Here is a 22,758-nt window from a genome sequence, read left to right on the forward strand (position 1 = left end):
CCGTTGTGATGCGAGCTGATGGTCTATCCCAGCTCGTGCGAGGCCACGAAGCAGTGTGTGCGCGATATGGAATCGTGCCAGAGCCAGACTGTGCGAGCCCTGCCTCTCGCATGTTTAAATCACGACCCGTACCCCTACGCCGGCGGACATCCCCACCACGGTCACGCCTACGGTGGTTGAAAATCAGGGGGCCGTCCTCGTCGGTCGGCCAGACGTCTCCCTGGGAACGATACCCATCGACGTCCCCGTCGTCCGAAAAATAGGGCTGATCCGGTTCGGGAAGGCGTGTGGCCTTCAAACTATCAACCCTTCTATCCCTCGCATCCAATTTCAATTCCAATTGATCAAATCTTGTCATATTTTGTCCAGCGCTGACATGGTAGGTACGAACGCCCACGATCCATTGCGCAGCGCGCTGCTTGACTCCGGGTCGTCGCGTTGTATCCGCTGCCATCCGTTACCGAGGCAGCCACTCGCCGTGAAGCATTGGGGCTGATCGGTTCCCAACTCCTGGGCGTTGCCTCCGATAAGGAGGCCGGTCGGTGGTGCTTGATCGGCCATGGTTGAGATCACAATGAAAGACACCAGTTGTTAAGGATCTTTCTCCTTAACGTCGAATTCCACACGTAATCAAGAAACGGAGCCGACGTTATCGAGCGCCCAATGCAATGGGTCGGCGACTAGTCCGGCGAAGGGGCGGCTGAGCGCGAGGATCTCTCGTCGGCAGCCTTAGGGTTGTTTCTTAAAGCACAAGTATTTGAGCCAAAGTATTATTTCATAGATTCATTGACTAATTATTATGGAAGACTCCACTCATATTTATAATATGTGTGGATACAAAAAAGATATGATAGTCCCTAAAATATCTCAACAAACTAATAATAATAGAAGAGGATCTAAACAAAATAATATAGTAAAAGAGACTCGTATCACCCAATCACCTGGGGACAATGTCTATCGCCCCTACATGGAATTATTGTCGAGTGATTCCCCCAAGAGTACTCCTCTAGAGACTGAGTTCACCGGCATCGAGACTTTCTCTTTTGAGGAGTTGGGACTATCTCCGGTCAGGGAGTCTCCCACTGAGATGCAACCGGCGGCAGGGAGGACGCAGAAGCAAGGGAGGGGGAAGGGCAAGGGCACTACCTCGTCTTCGTGTGCGGGGAACGAGGGTGGGTCGGGGGTTGAGGGGGTGAGGGAGGAAGCCGGTGGGAGAAAGATGATCATCTGGAGCATAGGGGAGTGCGTCGCGCTGGCGAAGGCCCGGGTCGGTGTAGTCGAGGATCCCTACGCCGGGGCTAACCAGCACATCGACAGAATATGGTGGCGCATTAGCCAAAGCTACCTCCAATTCAAACTGCCAGGTGGGAAGCCTCACGATGGAGAGCAATGCCGGAAGCAGTGGGAGCGGCTGAGGAGGCAGCTCAGCTGATTTTCCGGTATCTACCAAAACAACCTCCGCACGGCATCAAGCGGCATGTCCGCCGATGATGTGAAGCTTCTGTCTCACCAGCAGTACCCCGACAGTGAATTGGGTTTCGGGGAGTTCAAATATTGGGAGGTCTATTTTGTGGTGCAAACTTCCGCCAAGTTTAGTGCGTGTGTTGATGCTGGCTGGCCGAAGCGGACGAAGATCAACGCCTCCGGAGAGTACAGCAGCATTGCTGTTCCCACGAACTCCCTAACGTCGAGGCAGAGTTCTCGACCCCTCAATCGTCTTTCCTCCGCCGTCGCCCGGTTGGGCAAAAGACCGCGATGCGGATGGCTAGGGGAAGCGCCAGTGAGTCCCACGAGGTCCAATCGGAATCTCTGTCCCTGGTCACTCCCGAGCTCAACAATCTTGCCCGTGTGCAGCTAACGCAGAGTATGCTCGACACCATGAACAAGTGGTATGCAGCGACTGATACCAAGAGAATGCCCGCACCAAGAGACATCTGAGATATTTGATCCGAGAACACAAGATTTTGTTTGCTGCAGTGATTGAACCACAGAGGACACCACCAGCTTTAGGCCAAAATTTCCAGGGCCTTCGGTTTGCAGGATCTAATGAAAGTGGTCACATTTGGATTCTTGCCCATGAAGATTGGACAGTGGAAGTGGTAGATGACTCGAGACAGGCTTTACACGTTAAGGTTTCTGCTGTAATCTTCCCCTTTCCGATCTATATTACCATTGTCTATGGGAGACACACGAGAGAGACGAGACAAGCACTTTGGGAAAAGCTGGGAGATCTCTCGCTGGTCATGGAGGGCAGACCGTGGCTAGTGGGTGGAGATTTCAACATGTTCCTAACCAATGAAGAGAGACAGGGGAGTAATACAGATAGACACAGAGACATGATGGACTTTGCCGATGCTATTGCCGAGTGCCAGCTGATAGACCCGGGTTTTGATGGACCGATATTCACGTGGCACAGGGGGGCTTTGGGAAAGGTTGGACCGCATCTTGATTGGAGAGCACTGGACTTCAGTTTTTGCAACTACTCGAGTGACACATTTGGCGAGATTCAGCTCTGATCATGCGCCTCTCTTGGTGAGATGCCAATTTTCTGTCCAGACCACGAGACCGGCTTTCAGATTTCAAAATATGTGGGTCAGACATGAGACTTTTAGGGGCGAGATTGCCAGAATATGGGAGGGAGAGACAGGGTATAATGGCAAGATGAACCTCCAACTCAAGCTTATCAGGGTCAAGAAGTTCCTCAAGACTTGGAATAGAGAAGTGTTCGGCAACATCCTCCAGAACCTAAAGGATGCAGAGCAGGCAGTACTTGAGGCGTAGGCCATATATGATAGTGACCCAACACCCGTGCATAGGGCTGATTTCAGTAGAGTGTCTGCAGAGCTAATCATCACTGCCAAGATGGAGGAAGAGTTTTGGAGGCAAAAGGCGACAATTAAATGGGCTACTGATGGAGAAAAGAATTCCAAATTCTTCCATGGCTGGGTTAGACAGAAGAGGGTTAAGTCGAGGATACACACAGTTGAGGTTGGGGGGCAAGCACTGACGGAAGAAACAGAAATCAGGGATTCGGGGCCGCATTCTTCCAGCAGCTTCTGACCTCGGATGTTGGGGACCTAGCACAGCCCGATTTATCTCTTATACATACACTACCGGATTCGGTTGATCGGGAGGCTCTGTGTTCGCTGCCGCAGGAGAAGGAGGTCAAGGATGCAGTTTTTGGGATCAATGGAGATAGTGTGTCCGGGCCGGATGGGTTCACTTCATTGTTCTTCCAGCACTGCTGGGACACTGTGGGGCGTAATGTGAGTGCAGCCGTCGGAGACTTCTTCAGTGGGGCGTTTATGCCCAGAAGCTTCACGGCGACCATGATCGTTCTCATTCTGAAGAAGCCTAACCCGATCACGTGGGGAGATTTTAGACCGATCCGCCTCTGCAATGTTACCAACAAGATCATCACAAAGATCCTGGCTTCGAGACTCGCACCTCTACTTCCCCTTATCATTGCGCCAAATCAGAGTGGGTTCATCAAGGGCCGTCTGCTTAGCGACAATGCTCTTCTGGCTCAAGAGTTGATACATGACCTGGGGAAGGAGCTCTCGAGTAGAGGGAGATCGCCCAACCTGGCTCTCAAGCTGGATATGGCGAAGGCATATGATAGAGTCCAGTGGCAGTTTCTACTCAAGGTTTTGGACACGATGGGATTCTCACAGACTTGGGTGGATATGATCAGGAGATGCATCTCGTCATGTTGGTTTTCTGTCCTGGTGAACGGTGGCCCGGCAGGCTTCTTTCAGTCATCCAGGGGGTTGAGGCAAGGAGACCCCTTATCCCCTTCCCTCTTTGTATTGGCGGCAGACTACTTATCGAGATGTCTTGACAGATTGATCAAGGGGGATAGAGAGATGGTCTATAGATGTCGGAAAAAGGCCCCCGTTATCACTCACCTCTCCTATGCAGATGACATCATCATTTTCTCGAGGGCTCATAGAGAGGCGGTGGAGAAGTTGGTTGGATGCCTGGATCACTACATAGCTGTTTCTGGTCAGCTGTTGAACAATGGGAAGACACACTTCTTTTTGGCGAATGAGCACATGGAGTTCGCTGACGTTGTGGAGGAGGTTGGAGGATTTCAGAGAGGGGCGATGCCTTTTACATACCTTGGGGTGCCGATTTTCCGAGGAGAGAGGAGGGCAGACCATCTGCTGCCCCTTAGGCAGAGGCTGATGGACATGATCCACAGCTGGTCCCACCGACATCTTGCTTTTGGGGGTCATCTGACTCTGATTAAGAGCACCCTGGCCGCCATCCCGCTACACATTTTACAGGTTATGAGCCCCCTGCTTGGGTTTCTAGACGAGTTGGAGCAGATTTTGGCTAGATACTTTTGGGGCACAGTTGGAGAGAAGAGGGAGCTGCATTAGATTTCTTGGAGACAAATTTGATTGCCTTTTGATGAGTGTGGCTTGGGTATTCGCCGCTTCAGGGAGGTGGCAGTGGCTTTTGGATTCAAGCTGTGGTGGAGACTGCTAGCTCAGGACTCTCTCTGGGCCCAGTTCATGACCCAGAAATACAGTATCCTTCCTTGTCATTTGGATACATCCCCTTGTTGGTCACATGATAGTCCTACTTGGAGTCGTTTGCGTCGTATTTGGTCATACATGCATGAGTATATTCGTTGGTCCTTGGGTGAGGGGAAGATCAGCTTCTGGGATGATGTCTGGCTTGGGACTAGCTCCATCCGGAATCTGTGCGTCCCGGGAAATGATCCTCCCCAATCTCAGGCCGTTGTATCATATTGGCATGAGTATGCATGGGATGAGGATATGCTGCATAGTTTATCTTTCAGGTTTGGCGTACCTCTCAATGTGATAGACCAGATCAGAGCCACGCCGATCGAGTTGGGGGCGAAGGATGTGAGGCGGTGGAGTCTGACTAGCCATGGCGAGTTCTATGTAACCTCAGCCTGGGAGAGCATCCAGACTAGACTTCCGAAGAAGGAGATTTTTGGTCTTATTTAGAACCAGGGGTTGACTCCTACCATGTCGGTGTTCATTTGGAGGTTACTATTTGGTAGGCTGCCGGTAGATGAAAAATTGCAGAGGAGGGGAATTGAGTTAGCGTCTAGGTGTCAGTGTTGTAGGTCTCCTTGGGTCGAGTCTCTCAGCCATGTCTTTCTTTCGAGTCAGTCGGCGATTTCTGCATGGGAGTACTTCGATGCCTGGTTTCCTTCCTCGCACACACCGATTCACACGAGCACCGATATTGCACTTAGACTAGGTCACTGGCGGAGGTCCTCTTTCCAGAGGGCTCCCGCCATGCATATTAGTTTTCTTATTCCTTGTTTGATTGCTTGGTTTCTTTGGACGGAGAGGAACGACTGCAAGCATGGCGGTCGTCCTTTTCGTCATTCACATGTTATTTTGCAGGTCACTCATCATCTGCATGTGCTAGTTTTGGCCGGCAGGATCACCTCGACTCATTGGAGGGGGTGCTCGCCGTCGGTTGATTTCATGCATTTCTCCCCTAGACAGCGTGTTCTGCGGTCGCTCATGGTCCTATGGCATCCCCCTGATGCACCTTGGGTGAAGCTGAACACAGACGGCGCCTTCTCTACATCGACACTGGTGGCGGGGGAGGGAGGACTGGTTCGTGGTTTTGACGGAGGCCTTCTGCGGGCTTTTTGTGCTCCGATAGCTACATCATCGAGCTTTGAAGCGGAGCTTTTGGCTCTGATTCGGGGTTTGGAGATGGCTATGGAGCTTTCTACTCACATTTGGATAGAGCTGGACTCAGCGGCTCTGGTTAGTTTGTTGTCATCTAGACACTTTGGCTCCGCGGATTTTAGACACCATATGGCTTTGATCCGGAGCATGACAGCTCAGCGGCATGTTCGATTCTCACACATCTACAGAGAGGGAAACCGGGCTGCTGATTTTCTGGCAGGTAGGGGGTCCAGACCCCTGCCCTTACATATTTTGATCCAATCTCTGCGCCTCGGTACCTGAAGGCGCTAGTTAGGATGGACCAGCTGGGATATCCTAACTTCCGTTTCCGAAGTAGAGATGTGGGTTGATCTAGTTCTTCTAGTGGTTGATTTTGGTCCTTTTTCGACTCTCCCTTTAGTGTATTTAGTCATCTGTTTTCCACTTGATAGAATGGAGGATCCCGGCTTGTGGAACCCCTATTTTGCATCTCCATGTACTTGTTTAGATCTTAGTCACTTTTGGGCTAAGATCATGCTTTTGAAACATTACATTTTGATCTTATTTACGGGTTGGGGGTCTGCCTAAACCCCCCGCCCACAAAGGGTGTTTTTTTAAAAAAAAACTAGTTAGAGGTCAATGTTTTTTTTGCAACCTAAGATTGACATCTTGGATTTTTGAGTAGTGATATTTTAATATCTAAGTGGTGTATAATCAAAAATAGAACTTCAATATTAACATCTTGGATTCTTGAATTTTAGGAGATTTTTGTTTTGTATGTTAGGTGGAGAGAGAATAAATATAATATTTAATTTAATACGAAAGAGAATTTTTTTCAAAAATAAACATGTAGTGGAGTACTCCTTCCGTTCCACATTAATAGATACATTTCATTTTGAGTACTCGTTTTGAAAAAATTATAATAAATAGTTAAAGTAGCGAAATAGTAAAGTGAGATAAAGAATATGGTAGATAATACTCTTTTCTACACTATTTCTATCTTACTTCACTCTTTCTCTACTTTAACCATTTATTATCATTTTTTTAAACGAGTGTTCAAATGAGATGTCTCTATTACTATGGAATGAAGGGAAGAGAGTAATATTTTTAGTGGAACCAACTAAAAAAAAGTGAAACATTTTTATGGACGAAAGAAGTAATTTTTATTTATCAAAAACGCACATGACATTATGCGTTTTTCCTCTTTCTATACAGTATTAAATAAAGATTCTCATGGAAATCTTTTTCATGAACTAACCAAAAAGTAGAAAAATACAGTTTATTTTAGCCAACAAATATGTTTTGATGGATTTAATAATGATCGATCCATTTGGTGAAAAGTAAAGAGGATCATGTAACACGTGTGGCGTGGACACTATGGGTTGTACGCAGAGTCACAGACGGTGACTTTATCAAACCCCAACTTCTGCTGTTGTAAAAATTCTGCACTCCACCCTTCACTCTAAATTCTCTCACATCCCCAAATTCTAGGGTTCTTTTCCCGATCCTCTTCACTCCTCGCCCTAACAGGTCGTTTTCTCTCTTTTCTTTACCTCCAATTTTGTGTATTTTCTGCTGCATGTGCCCTTTCTACGCATGTTTTCAGCTGTATATTTCTCTATTTGCATATGCATGTGTGTATTTTTCTTATAGAATGAGCTTTCTGATCTGTGCTTCCTTCTAGTTTTGAATTCTCGCTGGTTTAAGTTTTGTAGCAATTATTTGAGTTGTTTTTTCTGTCCCCCACCATCGTAGTAAGTGCCGGTGTGTTTTATCTCTCCTTTTCTTTTGGTTTTGAATTTGCAAGGTTGTGTGTTGGCATTCTTTATTTTCAGTTTGTGAGATGTATTTTTTTGGGTGGTTCAATTCAATGGAGTTAGCGCAAACAATTGTGAGGTTTCAATAATTGAAGTGTTCATGTCTTATATTAGTATGCCGAAATTACGTTAAAGCCCGTCTTGCTTTAAGAAGTGGAGACTTTTGATTTCAATTCTATAACCGGGGGTGCTTGCTTAGAAGTACTAGAATGAGGAATTGGAATGGGGATCCTGGAATAAAATCAATTGAGAATCTTCAGTTTTCATTGACTCCTCCCTACCGATCAGAATGACCTCTTTTGTGGTTATCCCTAAGTATGAAAAAATAAATGACAATACTTTGAGCTATTTTTAAATAAAATGTTTTTACAATTTACGCAAAAGATGCTGAATGAAAGATCTGAATCACTTAGAATGGCATGCAAGTATTGTGCAAGCTGTAGGTCTTCTGTACATATCTTCTCATGAATTTTTGCTCGTAATTGTGCTTAAAACATTTTTGCATATATATCTCATTTTCAAAGACGCTTGGCTGTTGGTAATTGCTTGTCATGAATTCTGGCTGCATAAATTAGAAAATTGCTTGCCTATTGATCAGAGTGTTACAGAAGATCTATCTTCGATACTTTTCTTCATCTCTCTCTTGTGCAATTCATTAAATACATGCATTGTTGTGTTTATTGTTTTCCACTCACTGAACTTGGAAACCAAGGTATTCTTTTGTTTGTCTTGATGATCCGATTTAAGTTCGTAGAGTGGGAATCCCATTGTTACCAATTATGAGAATTTCAATAATTATCTTTACATAATTGCTAAATAATCCAAGCGAGTTTCTATATTGTGATTGGCAGGGTCTTGGATAGTAACTTGTTATTTATGAGGCCAAATATTAGCATTACTGGGTGTAAGTTTGCGAATTGATTCCCTCACAACTTTGTGTTTCTGGCTCACTTTTGAGGTACTTAATTGGAAACCATATTTATGGTGGGTGCTTATAGAATCCCTTTTGCAGTATTCTATCCTGGAGTGTGTTGTTTATTTTCAATATTTAAGCTGTATCCAAAGTTTTAACTTTTTCCTCATTAGGACCAACTTGATCTTCCGTTTTGTGTTAATGTAAGGCCACATCAACCATCTGGAGAAATCAAAGGAGCATGCAATCCAAGCCTAAGAGTGTTAACCAAGGACAACCCAACCTTTATAATGTTGCAACCTCTACTGGATATTCTGATCCTTGGTTGAATAATAATGGATTTAACTCCTTTTCCCCCATGATGATGCGGGAAAATGCATCAGATTCATCATCGCCGGAACAATCTGTGGATGAGCAGTCACAGTCTGAAGGTGGGATAAATGAGGATGATGATACTGCGAAACAGTCACCAAGCACTTCATCTTTGCAGCCTGGTAATGTTTAGTTCTTGCGACTTAGGTTTCAAGATTAGTGTTTATTTTTGGTTCGGACGGATAGTTGGTTCAACCAGGCTTCTGCCTTCTGGCAAGCCAGACGTTGGTGGTTGTGTTTGATCTTGTTCCAAATTACATTGTCCAGTCATTAATATATGATGATGATAATAGTAGTAGTAGTAAAATCTATTACTATTATAAAAGTGTGTATTTGTGAATTTTGTATCCATCCTTAATTTAACAAAAGTGTGATTGGACATTTGTTGGGACTAGACAGACTAGTTTCCATTTCTCTTTATATTCCTATTAGAAAGGACATTTTTTTGATCGTTTTATGTATTCCATGTATAAACAAAAACTAATGCCGGTGAAAGAAGATTAACATTAGCATTCAATTGTGTGCCTGATATTAGTTTCTTCATTTCTTCCAAGCAAAATTTTGTTTACCAAATGGGAAACTAAAGGTTGTATTTCTTACTTATAATAGCGTACAGTTTTATGTTAATATGACAACAGAGTATAATACATTTTTGAATTGAATCTGACACAAATTTTGATATACCACTTGCAGAAAGAAACTATGAGCGGGAGGGTCCGAAGCATCTGCAAGTTCCACCAACCTTCCATCCAAGACCTGATGTAAGCTTCAACCAAGCTCCACAAGCCGAGCTCGCTGCACACTCAATTGTAAGAATGCTGCACACTGTCGCAATATCTTGAAGTGTTCAAATCTATTGTTTTTCACATGAAAATATGTTTATCTTCAGGCCTGTGGACCTAATCCGTATGATCCATATTATGGAGGAATGATGGCAGCTTATGGTCAACCTTTGGTATGAGTATGGCTGCAGAACTGTACTGTTGTTGTTTTTATTTTTCACGCCCTTGTAGTAAGAAAGTTGCTTTACTTCCAGGCAGTATTCTAGTCTCTGTTCATGTTGTTTGTGCTTGTATCTGTGTGCATCCTGCAAGTACCTATGGGCATCTCACAACTTGCCTCTGCATTTGATATGAATTTAATGAAAATGGTGCTATTGGAGGGATCACATGAACTTTAATTGCTTTTACTTTGTGGTATAGGCAGACAGAGTCAGAGAGTGGTGCAGATTCACTAAGTTCATTCAAACTATGAAGTATGTTTGGACATTTGAGTTTTAGTTACAGCAAAAACCTATAAAATAATCCTATTGTGTTCTGAAGTTTATTTGTCAAATTTGGTCTTATAAAAGGTTCGTGCTGTAATACAATTTAAAACTTAGTAACTGCTGTCTTGAGAGTTGAGATGTTCCTGAAAATAAATTGGATGTTTGAGTTTTAGTTGCAAACTTTCCATAGAAATCTCACCACAGTTCTGTTGTGGACTAGAGCTTCTTTGGTCTTTGGTCAACAATGTTCCATATTAACAATTAGTTGTATATGTTGTCTACGATGCTCTTGAAAGTAACATGATATCATGACCTAAACAAAGTCTGTCAGTGTGCTTGACAATTCTGATTTCTGAATATTTATAGATTGATTCTAATAGTGGTTTTACTATGTATATGAATCTGCACAGTTTTGTGGTCTAGTTATTTGGACAAGATTACTGATTCTTCCATGATTCTCTAAGCTATATATATATATCTTCAATTTGACTTTGTTGTACTGATGAGTTATAGTGTGTACTTGCAATCTAGTGCCATGTAATTGAAACCATTATCCTAAAGATCAGTAAATCTTTGACATAAACACCTTGAAAATAGTTTCATTTAATTGAATGCCTGCCTTCATGATCATGAAAGATGGGTTTTTGTAAAGGTCCGTCCTCATTTGTACGATATGCACCACACAAGGATGCCTCTACCCTTGGAGATGGCGCAAGAGCCTGTATATGTTAATGCGAAGCAGTATCATGGTATTCTGCGAAGGCGACAATCCCGTGCTAAAGCAGAGCTAGAGAGGAAACTAATAAAAGCCCGAAAGGTGTTTTTTCATTTTCTTGTAATCAATAGATGCATCAAGAATCTTTGGGCTTGGTACTTCTTATACTTCTCTGGTATTACTACTTAATGTTTTTTTTTGGGTCTCTGATATTTGCAGCCTTATCTCCATGAGTCCCGGCATCAACACGCCTTGCGGAGAGAAAGAGGTTCTGGTGGACGTTTTGCAAAGAAGTCTGATGCGGACAGCTGTAAGGATACAGAGCCCAGCTCAGGCGGTGTCTTGTCTCACATCAATAGTTCATCACGTGCCAAGTCCTTCCTCTCTGGAACTATATTGCCTGGGGTTCAGACCAATGCTGGTGCTTGCAATTTTAGGAAGCAAACCAACTTGCAGAAATCTCACCAGCCCCTTTCTCACTAAAGACAGGAAAGAACTACATATGCAGGTGGTGGTGATTTTCTCGAAGTCTTAAAATCCCGGCTTTTCACTAGCTGGGCGGCAATTCATTCTTGGCTTGTTTCAATGACTATTTGTTACTTTCTGTATAAAATCTTGTGAGCTAGTGGGAAGGAAGCTTGAGTTTTGAGTAGGCGAAACCTACTTTTCCTAGAATTATTGTAAAGTTGTGCTTCGTGTTTTTAATGCTTGGAGTGGTCGAATTTCCAGATTTAAAAAAATGCACTTGCCATAATATGTTGGATTGAACCAAGCTATGCTACTACAGTATTGGTTTGATATAAAATGTTTATTGGAACTTGATTAATGTGCTAGTTGGCTGGACTAACTGAGGTTGGAGTTGACAGCATTTGGCTTATCAAATGTCAATTTTTGAGCAATTTTAGTGACATTGTCTATTGCATTGTCCCACTTATACTCGCTTGACATTTGAAAGGTTCAATAAAATTATGTGTTTATAAGGCACACTTGTAAACTTACTTCCAGCATAACATATCATCTTACTCGCAACAAAATCCACAGACAAATGAGAGGTGAAAACATTATTTGAAAAAAAGAAAAGAAAAAGAAACCTGAAGATAAAAGAGAATACATAGGGTACGGTGAAGAATACAAATGTAAACTTGGAGTTAGAACTTTCATTACTGTGGTAGCATATCATCCTAATATTTAATAATGGTGATCTGGGGTTTCATCAGCCTCAAATTCCTCTGGAATTGTTTCGCCCTCTATATGATCAGGCTGAGGTGTTGCCTTGACACCATCATCAGTTGTATTGTTCTCATAATCTGTCTCATTAACCTTGTCCATCATACCTGACAGGGCAAGCCTGGGAGACCATTCGAGAACATCATCTATTATATTGGACACCCGCTTCTGGTACCTATAAACACAGAATAACCACACTTCAGCTTAATGGAATTTATGGTCTCACTAATTAGGCAAGAACACAAAACAAGCAGGGGCAATTTACTTTGGTTATATTGAGAATATCGAGATCACATGATCAATAAGCTCAAAATAGTTCAGCCACCAAAGCACGCGGTGAACAAACATATATGCATTTAGCATATATGATAGTACTAAAGAACAATTCATATAGTTTACTGGTAAAAAATACAGACTTCTTAGAAGCTATCATAAATTTTTACTGGATAGATGAAAGTTCATAACCAGTACCTGGCTCTGGCGGCTTCATCCGGAGCATGGTGCCTCAGTAATAGAATGACAAGAACGGCAACAAGTGCAAAAAACAACCGAGCAGTCCACTTGGGGCGCTCTCCCTCATCTTTCTGGGGCCAAAACTGGAATAACTCCTGAAGAGTTGCTTCTTCTGCAAGAATATTCGGGAAGAACCATACCCTTTTTCCAAGAACAATCCATAGAGCTCCGAATACAAGGGCCCTTACTGCAAGTAAATGAAACCTAATATTAGTTCAAGGTAACATACAAATCAAAAAGTACAGCCAACATAAATACTCATGCAGTGATCTACAAAACATGAAGGAACTACTCAAGTTAGATGTTCTAACAACTAAAAACAGAAATAGTATGATTATACAAGAGAAAGTGTAACACATAACAAACAGCTCTTCTGTCTTGGATATCAATCAGCCATACATGCTAACATAACTTTCAGTGTATATGAAGTTATTGAGATACTTCAAAGTGAATACATACATACCTAGAGATCTATTCTATCAGTTAGGCCATGTGGATATAGGTCAGCAGGATGATCCAATGTATAAAAATGACAATAACATCAGCACCAAACACTTACATAAAAGCAGGCAGAGTATAAGAAGCAATACACCCGCACAGAAGTAGAGAATAAGTAGCTTGACTTGGTGGGGATAAACAGGAAACAAGCATATTGCTAGCGTCAAAACAGGCCAGCAAAATGAGAGAAGAGTCTGCCATAATGGTCTTCGGTTGACAAAAGTCCATGCGAAGAATGCGTCATTATCAGAAAATACTTGGTCCTGCATATCACAAAAAATAAGATATGGAAAGCAAGATATCCATACTAAAAAGATAATAAACCATCAAACTCACTGTCTAATAAGCAAGGAGAGTCACCCCTCCTGACTCCCAACATTTTTTTCAGTTTATGATAAAAAATTAAAAGAAAGAAGAGCTACACAGCCCAGGTGGAAAAGGGTCACGATCAAGGTATATCCATACAAGAAATGTAAATACAAGCAAAGAAGAGAATAACAAATACAACGGCACAATAAAATGTGATCATTCCTATCTGTCAGATGCAACCCCACGACCTTCAGCTTATCTTTTTAACACCATGTCCCCAAATAGGTGTTATGTTATTGGAACTTCCATGTAGCATCCATTTCATATTTGTTAACAGGAGTGATAATCACATTGACAGATCTTAATACACCAATTCTTTATTTTTTACTATTTTTTATTTATAGTGAGAATGACCCAACGAAAAATGATGAAAATGGCCCTAATTAGCTCTGTCATACCACCATTGCCCCTTCTTCAGATAACATCGAATCATACAAGAACAGCCAGAACAGGATTGCAGATCATGCTGCTGTCAGATCTCCTGACTGATGCACAAAATTGCTTCTCTGCCACCAATCACCACCTGAAAACACCACCCAGAATAGCTTCACCATCTTTACCAATAACATCACCATTCCATCCTAAAACTATCAATAGTTGAAGGTGACACCCACGAGTGCTGCCACTTTAGCTGAAAAGTTTGTGCGAGCTCATGAGCTCACAACACATCAGTCATTCCTCTATTAAAAACTCCCAATCAACTGCCACTCAATACCAACACCATCAGCTGGTACTTGTATTCATCAATGAAGTAAGTGCAACTCACTGTAGTGGCTATGAGATGTTGGTAACTTGGTGCCTGGTCATCCCTCAAAAATACCAACATCCAAGGAGTTGTAGACCAGCAGGACAATTATTATGGTTTAGGGCTTTTCTTTCTAATGTTTGGAAAGACTTGGATACTTGGTCCGTTTTGTTTGTCGAGGAAAGAAATCATGCATGAGAATCCCTCCGTCCTTTTACTGTTTGAGTCCAGTTAGTGTTGGTAGAATTAAAAGGGTGCAAAAAGCCACACTCTTTTATCAATTTTGAGTCAGTCACATAAAGTTAGAAATGTTGACCAGCACGTCTAGTGAAAGGAGTAACACAAGTGGTAAATAGAACTTCGACCAGAACACAGAGCACTGAGCAGTACACATTTAATCCTTATTGCACATATGAAAGTTTTGGAAGGAACTTACAGGAAAAATCTCCAAATGTGCAGGCCATGTAGATAGTTTTCTCTTTCCAGGTCGAACAGTTTTGACAACACGGTCACATCGCACTATAAGATTCTTTCTCAACAGCGAGTTTGCAATGTCTTCGATTTCTAAATTCTTATCTGATTCAAGTAAGTCTTTGATTTCGGGATGATTTCTCAAGAAACTAACAAAATCTTTCCCTCTAAAATATTCAACTCTTGTTTCCTGCAAAACAGCCCACCTAGACTCCAGTTCTTTATGGTCCCTCACTTTCTCAGCAAATGTCTGAAAAACATCCTTCTTTGCAGCTTGCTTCTGAAATTGAAAGTCCAACGTCAATATGAGAACAAATTTCCTACCACCCTCATTTCATAATTCATACAAATAGGAAACATCATAAAAAAATCAATTACTCCTTATTGGACATTCCTTTTATAGGTTAATTCGTTTGTGTGTGCAATAGGATCCAGAGGTTGTGCTGTTATCACCATAACTGGCACAGGGGACAAAGTGCGCAGCTGCAATCACATCCGTACAACTCAATCAAACTAACAAGCTAGGGTCAAGGAATGCAAATTCCATTTTCTAAGATAATAAAGAATTTTACATGTAACGGATTCCATGTTTCCTTTGCGAGTGCCCCTAAATAGAGTCATTTTCTTAATATAATATGTTAAATCAAATAAAAAGAAATGAAGGAGCACATAAATCATGTTCATCTCTGCAGGAAAAGGGCAGAACAGTGAATGAGAAACAGGAATTTGTTTCACTAACTAAATGAACCATTCACTATCAACTTGAACTAATTGGAACAGCCGTTGGATTAAGTCTTCCTAATTTCATTGAAGATGACTGTCCTTCTAAATGTACTACTTTTCAACCTAACCAAGATTTAAAGTTTTAAACAGCAAAAATTCAAATAAACAAGAGATCATCCGTAAATTATAGACTGCAGATATTTCTGTGAAACATAGCTGCACGACCAAACACAAAAATCAAAGTGCAAACCTTCACAGGGTGAAACGATCACGATCTCAAATGCGGGCACAATTCAACTACAAAATTGAGAATACAACTAACCCTAGGGGGGGTATCGGTAGATGAGTCCACGTACGAGCGGCGCCCTCTCTTCTTATCGCCAGCTGCTCCTCCGCCTCCGCCTCCACTTGTTTTCTTCATTTCAACAACTCTCGGTTCTGCTTTTCTTGCAGTTACAGTGTCTTATGCTGTGTGTACATTTTTGGGGAAAAAAATAATAAATTTTCTTTACATTTCATAACTGTAGGTGGTATATTGTTGGGCTGTAAGCCCATTTACATATTTTTAGTTAGCGGCCCATTTCTCTGTTGCGTGTTTGATTCTAGTTGGAAATGGGATTACTACATTTCTTTCTCAACTATTGCAAAATTTAATTTTAAACATTTTTTAGTATTTTTAAAATTAGTGTTTATCTAATTCTGATTAGTTTTTATTTGTATTAAGATAGATCCATTTTCCATAAACAATTAAACTATATTTAATCTTTATTTTTTTATGCTTTATCAATTTTGTACGTATTAAAATTTGTAGTATAGTTGAAAAACTCCAAGCCTCCAAGTAGTAGCTTTCAAATATTCTCATAAATCATAATGTTATAATTGACTATTGAGTTTGGATTAGAAAAAAGTAGTTAAAAATATGAGTTGAAACTTGAAAGTAATTTGTCAAAAGACATTTTTGTTGGAATTTGAATTATTGTACCATTGTACTAGTAATTTAGATAATTCTATTTCTTGTTCAATTTTTCCATTGACCTTGAGTCATTTAACAAAAATAAATTGAAATCGTGTTCAATTTTTATTTATTAATCCAAAGGAATTTACCTTCTTTCTCTTTCATCTTTCAATCTTTCATCTCTGTTGACAGGAGAAATGGCAGCCTCAGCTCTAGCGTCGCTTCTCCTCTTCTCCCTCCTCGCAGCCACCTCCTCCGCCCGCCCCTGCAAAACCATTTTCTATTTCTCCGCCACAACCACCACCACCACCACCACCACCTATTACCCTTTCCATTCCCACCCTGCAAACCCTAACCCCCAAATTCACCGCCTCAATCCCCGCTATGTCACCTTCATCTTCACCTCCACCGCCCCCAAACCCTTCTCAGGCCACCTCCCCTCGCTCAATTTCAAATCCGATCCCTCCTCCGACGCCAATTCTCACTCATCTCCAGCGATGACGTCATCCGCCTTTTCCCCTCTCAAATTCTATTCCTCCGTCTCCAGCTCAATCCGCGATCGGACCGCTGATATCATGAGCGTCGTCGGCGCGCTGCTCTTCGGCGTCGGCTGCGGTGCCCTCACCGGTGCCGTGATGTACTTCTTGTACGCCCTCTTCTCCCCCGGCCGATTCGATTTCGACGATGCTTCCGACGATGAGGATGAAGACGACGTCGCCGCTATCAAGAGGAAATTAGGGTACGTGTCGATCCCTGCGGTGACCACCGACGACCTCAAGAAACCTGCGCCGCCTGCCAAGGAGGTGGTTTGATGATTATATCAGTATATATACATATATTTGTGTGTGTGTGTGTGTGTTTTGTGGATTTGATAAGATGCAAAGGGATTTGAAATTCAATTGCCTTGAAGTATCTGTCTTGTACTGTTTGATAGTGCTATTGCTATACTTAATATTGGGAATTATGACTTTGATTGAGTATGTGGGATTTAGGCTTTTCTGTTTAACTCAAGATGTTGAATAAAGCTGGATTATTTATGTTTGTTATGTGATGTTTGGTTAAGGTTATCTTAGAGAGATTAAAAGCTTCAGAAGGTATTAGATGTATTGTTAAAAGATTATAAGTTGTCAATATGTTGTGAGCTAGAGATATCAAATTGGAGTGGTGTATAATGCTATGGAGATAACAAATCATAGTAGAGTTATTTTAAAAAATGAGTTGGGGTTGTGTAACTTGCTTTTGGGTAGCTTAGGGCTTATAGGCTGTTTTGAGGAGCTCTTCTTTCTGATTTTTATTGCATTGGCACTGCGTTCTGCCTTTGGTATTCCACGCTACGTGACGTGAATTTCGTGAGTAGGAACCTGTGGAGTGGCCTGTGCTATGAGTTTAGATGTCCATACCCACTAATAAAGAGATGGAAATCAGATTTTTTTAATTGCAATATATTTGACCTACCACTTCAAGTTTTATCTTTGGTTTTGATTTTCTGAGCCCTTCTAAGTAGGCATATGTTAGTTGTGATTAGGAAGGTAACTTCTAGGACTCAATTTAGCAAGTTATTGTCTGTAGCTAGGAAGTTTTTGAATTGTGCTCTAAGTATTTGAGGAGCATTGCCAATCTGCTTCTTTCTTCTTGGGCATTTTGATCAAGTATCCTAAGTGCAGTGAGAAAGAGAGACTACATTTCTGCATTATTTCATTCATTAGGCATTTAATGTGTGGCATGTTATCTGAAGTAGTTCAGTTTAACTTGTGGATGATGGTGTAGGGAGGGTAGCTTTCTTCAATGAAATACTACTCCTACTACTAGCTAGTATCATTGATTTTTCTGTCTCGAGGCTTCTGGCGTTCCATATCCTTTACGTTATTTAGTTAGCATGAAATATTACTCACTCGCAATCTTACCTCGATAAATTATGAATTAGCGCTAGTTTTTAATGATACGCCTATAGGGAATCATGTTTTGTTCATAATTTTCAGTTTTTTTTTATTATTATGCCTGTGATTTACATTTTCTTTCAAAAACTCTTCAATTTTATGAATTGCTTGATTTATGTCCTATACGAATATTCTAAAGTTAAATAATGAGTCAGCTCGTTGGGTTCTTAGCTGGATTATATGTTAATGTGTTTAACAAGTTAATCATGCATTGCAACGACAACTTTCTCGTTTTTCTCTTTAAAATTCACAATAGTCAGGCACAAAATATGAATAAGGCCATCTGCAACGCTGTTTCTTATCCGTCTCTTAATCGTATCATCTCTTCACTATTCATGGGCCACACTGTACTTTTCATCTCATCTTTTAACTAAGAGACAACACATGCAACCCTCCATCTCTTAACCATCTCATCCCTTAACTATTCATTCAATTTCATTTTTTATTTTTATTTTCAACAAATTCAATTAATAAAAACATACTTCATTAAATAACCTTGCGGTGGCTTCCTCCCGGTTACGATGGATGTAAGCCCGGGATCGCCTTTGAGGCGCCGCGGCTTCCTCCTCCCGACGTCGATCTTCTGCTAGCGATTCTTCCATTATTCGATGCATTTGCTCAAATGGATCTATGAATGGATTAAATTTGGGAGAAGAATAATGTTTTGAGATGAAGAATGTAGAGTGTTTGAGTGAAAATAGAGAGTTTTTTTTTGTGGATTAATTTGTAGGAATGATGATATTTATAGAAGTGATTGGAGGCTTAAAAAAATTAAAAAAAAAATAAAGAATTTGTAAAAACAGCTATAAACGGCTAGTATAATTTTGGGATTTTTTTTTATTTTTTGAATTTTTTCTGAATTTTAAAAAAAATAATAATAAAAAATACATTTTCAACGGAAATAAATAACGTCTACTCGCGGGCCGGCGAGTGGGCGTCACGAACGAACCGCAGCTCGCCACGTCGCCAACGCGCGTGGCGAGACAGCTCGCCAAGTGTCTCTCCGCGACGAGTTACAGGACGAGCTGGGGACGAGACGGAGCCCGCAACGCTGTCTCGCTGCCGTCTCGTCTCTCCGAGACGAGATAGGGACCGCAACGAGACGCGTTGCGGATGCCCTAACTCAAAATTAATTTATTTTAATTAAACTCCAATACACCAAAGATTTCTCGTTGTTGAGAACGGGGGGTAAATCAAACTTTTTGTCAAACTCTAGGTTTTGGAAAGACACCATAAATTGGATATAGTTTATGAAAAAACATTAAAATTTGGTTTATAAAAGTGTACTAAGAGTACATTGTAGGGTATTAACAACCTTTAAACAGTGAGGAACATCATTCGCATGCATGTTTTCTAACTTGTAGCGTTGTGCCAACGAGCACCAAAAAGTAATTGCCCATAAAATGTTAAAGTTAACTAAATACAATACACAAATATCTACATTTTGTTTTATTGGGTGGAGATAGAAAAGCACACTCTTTTTTGGATTGAAATATAGGCACAAAAGACAATCAATCCAGACAAACACTTGATTTTATTTTATTTTAAAACAAGGCAGGCAAATTTATGTAGTGGGCAAATGTGATTGTTTAGCCTCATTTTTTGAATTTTCAAATCCGATATTTCAAACAATTTGATTCGATTTTGATTTTCAGTTTTATTGTTGGCAAAAATAAAAATCGAAATCCCTAAATTCAAGCCTATTTGTAGTGGCAAGTAGTCAAGAATTTCTAAAATTAAGTTTACGCGACTCGGAGTAATGCCCTAAATCATCAGTCTTGAGGATTTTTTTCATTTTTTACCCTAGCGTGGAGGAAGAATAAAATAAATTCTCCCCACCGTATTTCAATTAAAGGAAGAAGAAAAGGAGAAAATAGGAAGTGGTCTGTCGTTGAAATGTTATTATCAACAGCATTTCACTGAATTGGTGGCATCACACACACACAAACAGTAGAGTTGGTGTAGTAAACAAAATTCATTGAAACAAGAAACAGGAAACAAAATTAAGCAGCATCACTTAGACAAAGAGTAGCTGCATAAAGGAGATGAAAGCAAAGAGTTGTTACTCATCTACTCACTACCCCTGGCATCAAACTGCCATTAGCATCAAAGCTTTTGCTTATTTTTTCATAAACGAAATCTCTCAACTATTATACTACCTCGTCATAGTCTGTTTTCACCTCTAGTTAGCATAACAAAACTCACTTCATGCCTCCAACACTAATCAGAGGAGAGCACCCAAAACAACGTTGTTTCAATGGCCACGAGCAACATATGCAAGGGACAATGCAGCCAAGAGCGTGGTGGCCGATGACAACATAGTCCAAAAGCTCTTCTTCTTCTGCTCGTCCATCACACTGCTCCGCAGCACCTCCAACTGCCTATTCATCTCCTCCATCTTACCAGCTTTGCTCTTGAAAGCATTCTTTATCGCCTCCATTTCCACTGCGTGCACCTTCAACGCCTCACCATTAACGTGCACGTTGCCAACTTCGCCCTCACACTTCTCTTTCGAGCAGAAAGCGGATGTGCCCTTCAGCATATTCAACACTAGCTCTGAGTTGGAATCTGCTGTCGCTGCCTTACACTTCATTGAATCAAATTCAGCCTGCAATTTAGCAATGGTTTCTTGTAGAGAAGCAATCTCCTCCCTCAGCATTCCACATCGGCTTTCCAACTCCACTTTCTCACTCAAGATTGCGGCCTTCTCTGTCTTCACCTCCCCACTAGCCCTGTGGCTTTCCTCGATTCTTTTCTCCGTTTCTTCAATCTTAGCCTTCAATTTCAGAGCATTCTGCTTCTCCTCATCGAGGCAACGCTCCACTCCTTCCCTTTCAACATAAACCTTCTCGAGTTTACTCTTGTACTCACCAACTTGAGATTCTAAGTTCCTTATCTTGTCAACATAAGCCACATTCGATCCCCCCAACTTGACAACAGCATCCCTTAGTCCATCTACATGGCTTTCCAACTCTCTAACTTGGCCCACCACACTACTTTTTTCCTCCAAAATCGCAATCTTCTCATTAGCCAAGCCCTCCAATTCAAGACTCCTCTCAGCTACATTCTTACGCGCATCATTCAATTCCTTTTCAATTACACCTTTCTCCGCAGCCAACTCCTTATACCTCTTCTCACTCAACTTCACCTCCCCAACCAATCGATCAGTATCCTTCCACATCTCACTAAGCTTCGTCTCACCATCAGCACACTTCTTATCCAATTCGGCCACCATCTTCTGCAGCTTCGCCTCCTCTTTCTTCAAGCCAGCCACCATCTTGTTGATTCCGGTCACAACATTCTCCAACTCTTGTCTTTTGCCAATCTCCCCATTCTTCTCCTTCTCAACCTCTTCTTTTTCCCAAACAATCACACTGATTTCATCCTTCATCTTCTCTATAAGCTTATTCGACTCCATCAAATCCCTCACCGACATATCCTTCTCTTCCATCAGAAATTTGATCCGCGTTGCCATTCCTTCTTTCTCACTCACTAGAGCATTGTAGGCAGTTCGTGATTCTTCAATCTCCCTCTCGAAATCCCTAATTTTTTCACTCAATTCAGCCAGATTCGTCCTCAACACTAAATCCTCCTTAATATGCCGATTCAGGTTAGCTTCAAAAACATCCCTCTCCACACGAACTCGCTTTGAAGCCTCTCTCTCAGCCCCCAATGCACCTTCACTCTCACTCAACGCTCCATTCAGCCTCGCAATCGTACTCGCTCTATCCCCGACCTCTCTCTCCTTCTCTCTCAATTCCATCTCCAATCTCTTCATTTCCCTAACAAACTCCTCCCCTTTCACACCAATCTGATTATCTATGTAAACTGCCACAACTCTCCTTTCAACTTCGAGCTCCGCCACCCGGTCGACAAGCTGAGCCAACTCGGAGCCCAAAGTCTCCTTCTCCGAGTTCGACTGAGTCAGCTCCGTCTCCAGAGAGCCTTTGGACTGGAGAAGGGAGTCCACCTGCTGGCGGCGCTCAACCGCCTCCTTGAGCAGCATCTGATTCAGAGATTTGAGGCTCTCGAGCTTCTCCGAATCAACGGTAGACGGCGGCGGCAAGTCCATCGAGTGAGACTTCACCGTTTCGTCCTGCTTCACGTTGTTGGCATTGGACGCTTTCTTCTTCGCCATCTGGGTTTTCCTTTAACGGCAAATAATTTGCCCTAATTTTTGGTGGTGGAAAAAAGGATTGAAGATGAAGGGTTGAGGGTTTTCGTTTAAATTTTGTGATATCGAATATAATGCCGCACGAATTGTAACCGCAATAAGAAAAAGGGGGCTGCAGACAGAGATATGAAAGAGATGGGAATCAAATTTAAATTTAAAGTGAGATATTTCTAAAAATAGAAATATTACGTTTTTCATTTTATTATCTACAGAATATCTCGAGTCGAAAAAAATATTTAGCTCTCAATCAAACTGACTGAGTAATGTTAGTAAACCGTATATGTTTTAATATAAAATTAGCAAAAACATTATTTAATAAATGAATAGATAAAAGCAAAGAAAATAGAAGAAAAAGAGAAAATAGTTAGTCATAACAAAGAAAAATAATTAAATTTT

The 22,758-nt window shown here is 41.5% G+C and overlaps 4 protein-coding genes across 9 annotated transcripts; 2 read left to right on the forward strand and 2 right to left on the reverse strand.

The window, feature by feature from the left end:
• Positions 1 to 7,070: 7,070 nt before the first annotated feature.
• On the forward strand, positions 7,071 to 11,576 carry LOC121765769 (nuclear transcription factor Y subunit A-1-like). 6 transcript variants are annotated; one of them, XM_042161993.1, is made up of 7 exons: positions 7,071 to 7,196; positions 8,335 to 8,467; positions 8,605 to 8,890; positions 9,462 to 9,577; positions 9,658 to 9,723; positions 10,688 to 10,852; positions 10,970 to 11,576. In XM_042161993.1, exons 2-7 carry the CDS (start codon positions 8,465 to 8,467, stop codon positions 11,231 to 11,233), a joined length of 900 nt encoding a protein of 299 aa, XP_042017927.1. In that variant the 5' UTR covers positions 7,071 to 7,196; positions 8,335 to 8,464; the 3' UTR covers positions 11,234 to 11,576. The 6 variants fall into 6 exon arrangements, with proteins under 6 accessions (XP_042017927.1, XP_042017930.1, XP_042017929.1 ...); XM_042161996.1 differs by having other exon boundaries at positions 8,335 to 8,441; positions 8,623 to 8,890; XM_042161995.1 differs by having other exon boundaries at positions 7,072 to 7,196; positions 8,335 to 8,441; positions 8,570 to 8,890.
• Positions 11,577 to 11,740: 164 nt separating this feature from the next.
• On the reverse strand, positions 11,741 to 15,774 carry LOC121765768. Its single transcript, XM_042161992.1, has 5 exons — positions 15,619 to 15,774; positions 14,539 to 14,853; positions 13,050 to 13,251; positions 12,449 to 12,677; positions 11,741 to 12,152 (listed from the first exon to the last, which is right to left on the reverse strand). The coding sequence occupies exons 1-5, from the start codon at positions 15,715 to 15,717 to the stop codon at positions 11,939 to 11,941; spliced, it is 1,059 nt and encodes a 352-aa protein (XP_042017926.1). The 5' UTR covers positions 15,718 to 15,774; the 3' UTR covers positions 11,741 to 11,938.
• Positions 15,775 to 16,376: 602 nt separating this feature from the next.
• LOC121765771 lies at positions 16,377 to 17,297 on the forward strand. The gene has a single exon (XM_042161999.1). It carries the CDS (start codon positions 16,449 to 16,451, stop codon positions 17,061 to 17,063), a length of 615 nt encoding a protein of 204 aa, XP_042017933.1. The 5' UTR covers positions 16,377 to 16,448; the 3' UTR covers positions 17,064 to 17,297.
• Positions 17,298 to 20,144: 2,847 nt separating this feature from the next.
• LOC121763376 (myosin-2-like) lies at positions 20,145 to 22,469 on the reverse strand. The gene is made up of 2 exons (XM_042159386.1): positions 20,437 to 22,469; positions 20,145 to 20,392 (listed from the first exon to the last, which is right to left on the reverse strand). Exon 1 carries the CDS (start codon positions 22,324 to 22,326, stop codon positions 20,443 to 20,445), a length of 1,884 nt encoding a protein of 627 aa, XP_042015320.1. The 5' UTR covers positions 22,327 to 22,469; the 3' UTR covers positions 20,145 to 20,392; positions 20,437 to 20,442.
• Positions 22,470 to 22,758: the final 289 nt, after the last annotated feature.

Source organism: Salvia splendens, chromosome 14, assembly GCF_004379255.2.
Source record: "Salvia splendens isolate huo1 chromosome 14, SspV2, whole genome shotgun sequence".
In the NCBI taxonomy this organism is placed as follows: domain Eukaryota; kingdom Viridiplantae; phylum Streptophyta; class Magnoliopsida; order Lamiales; family Lamiaceae; genus Salvia; species Salvia splendens.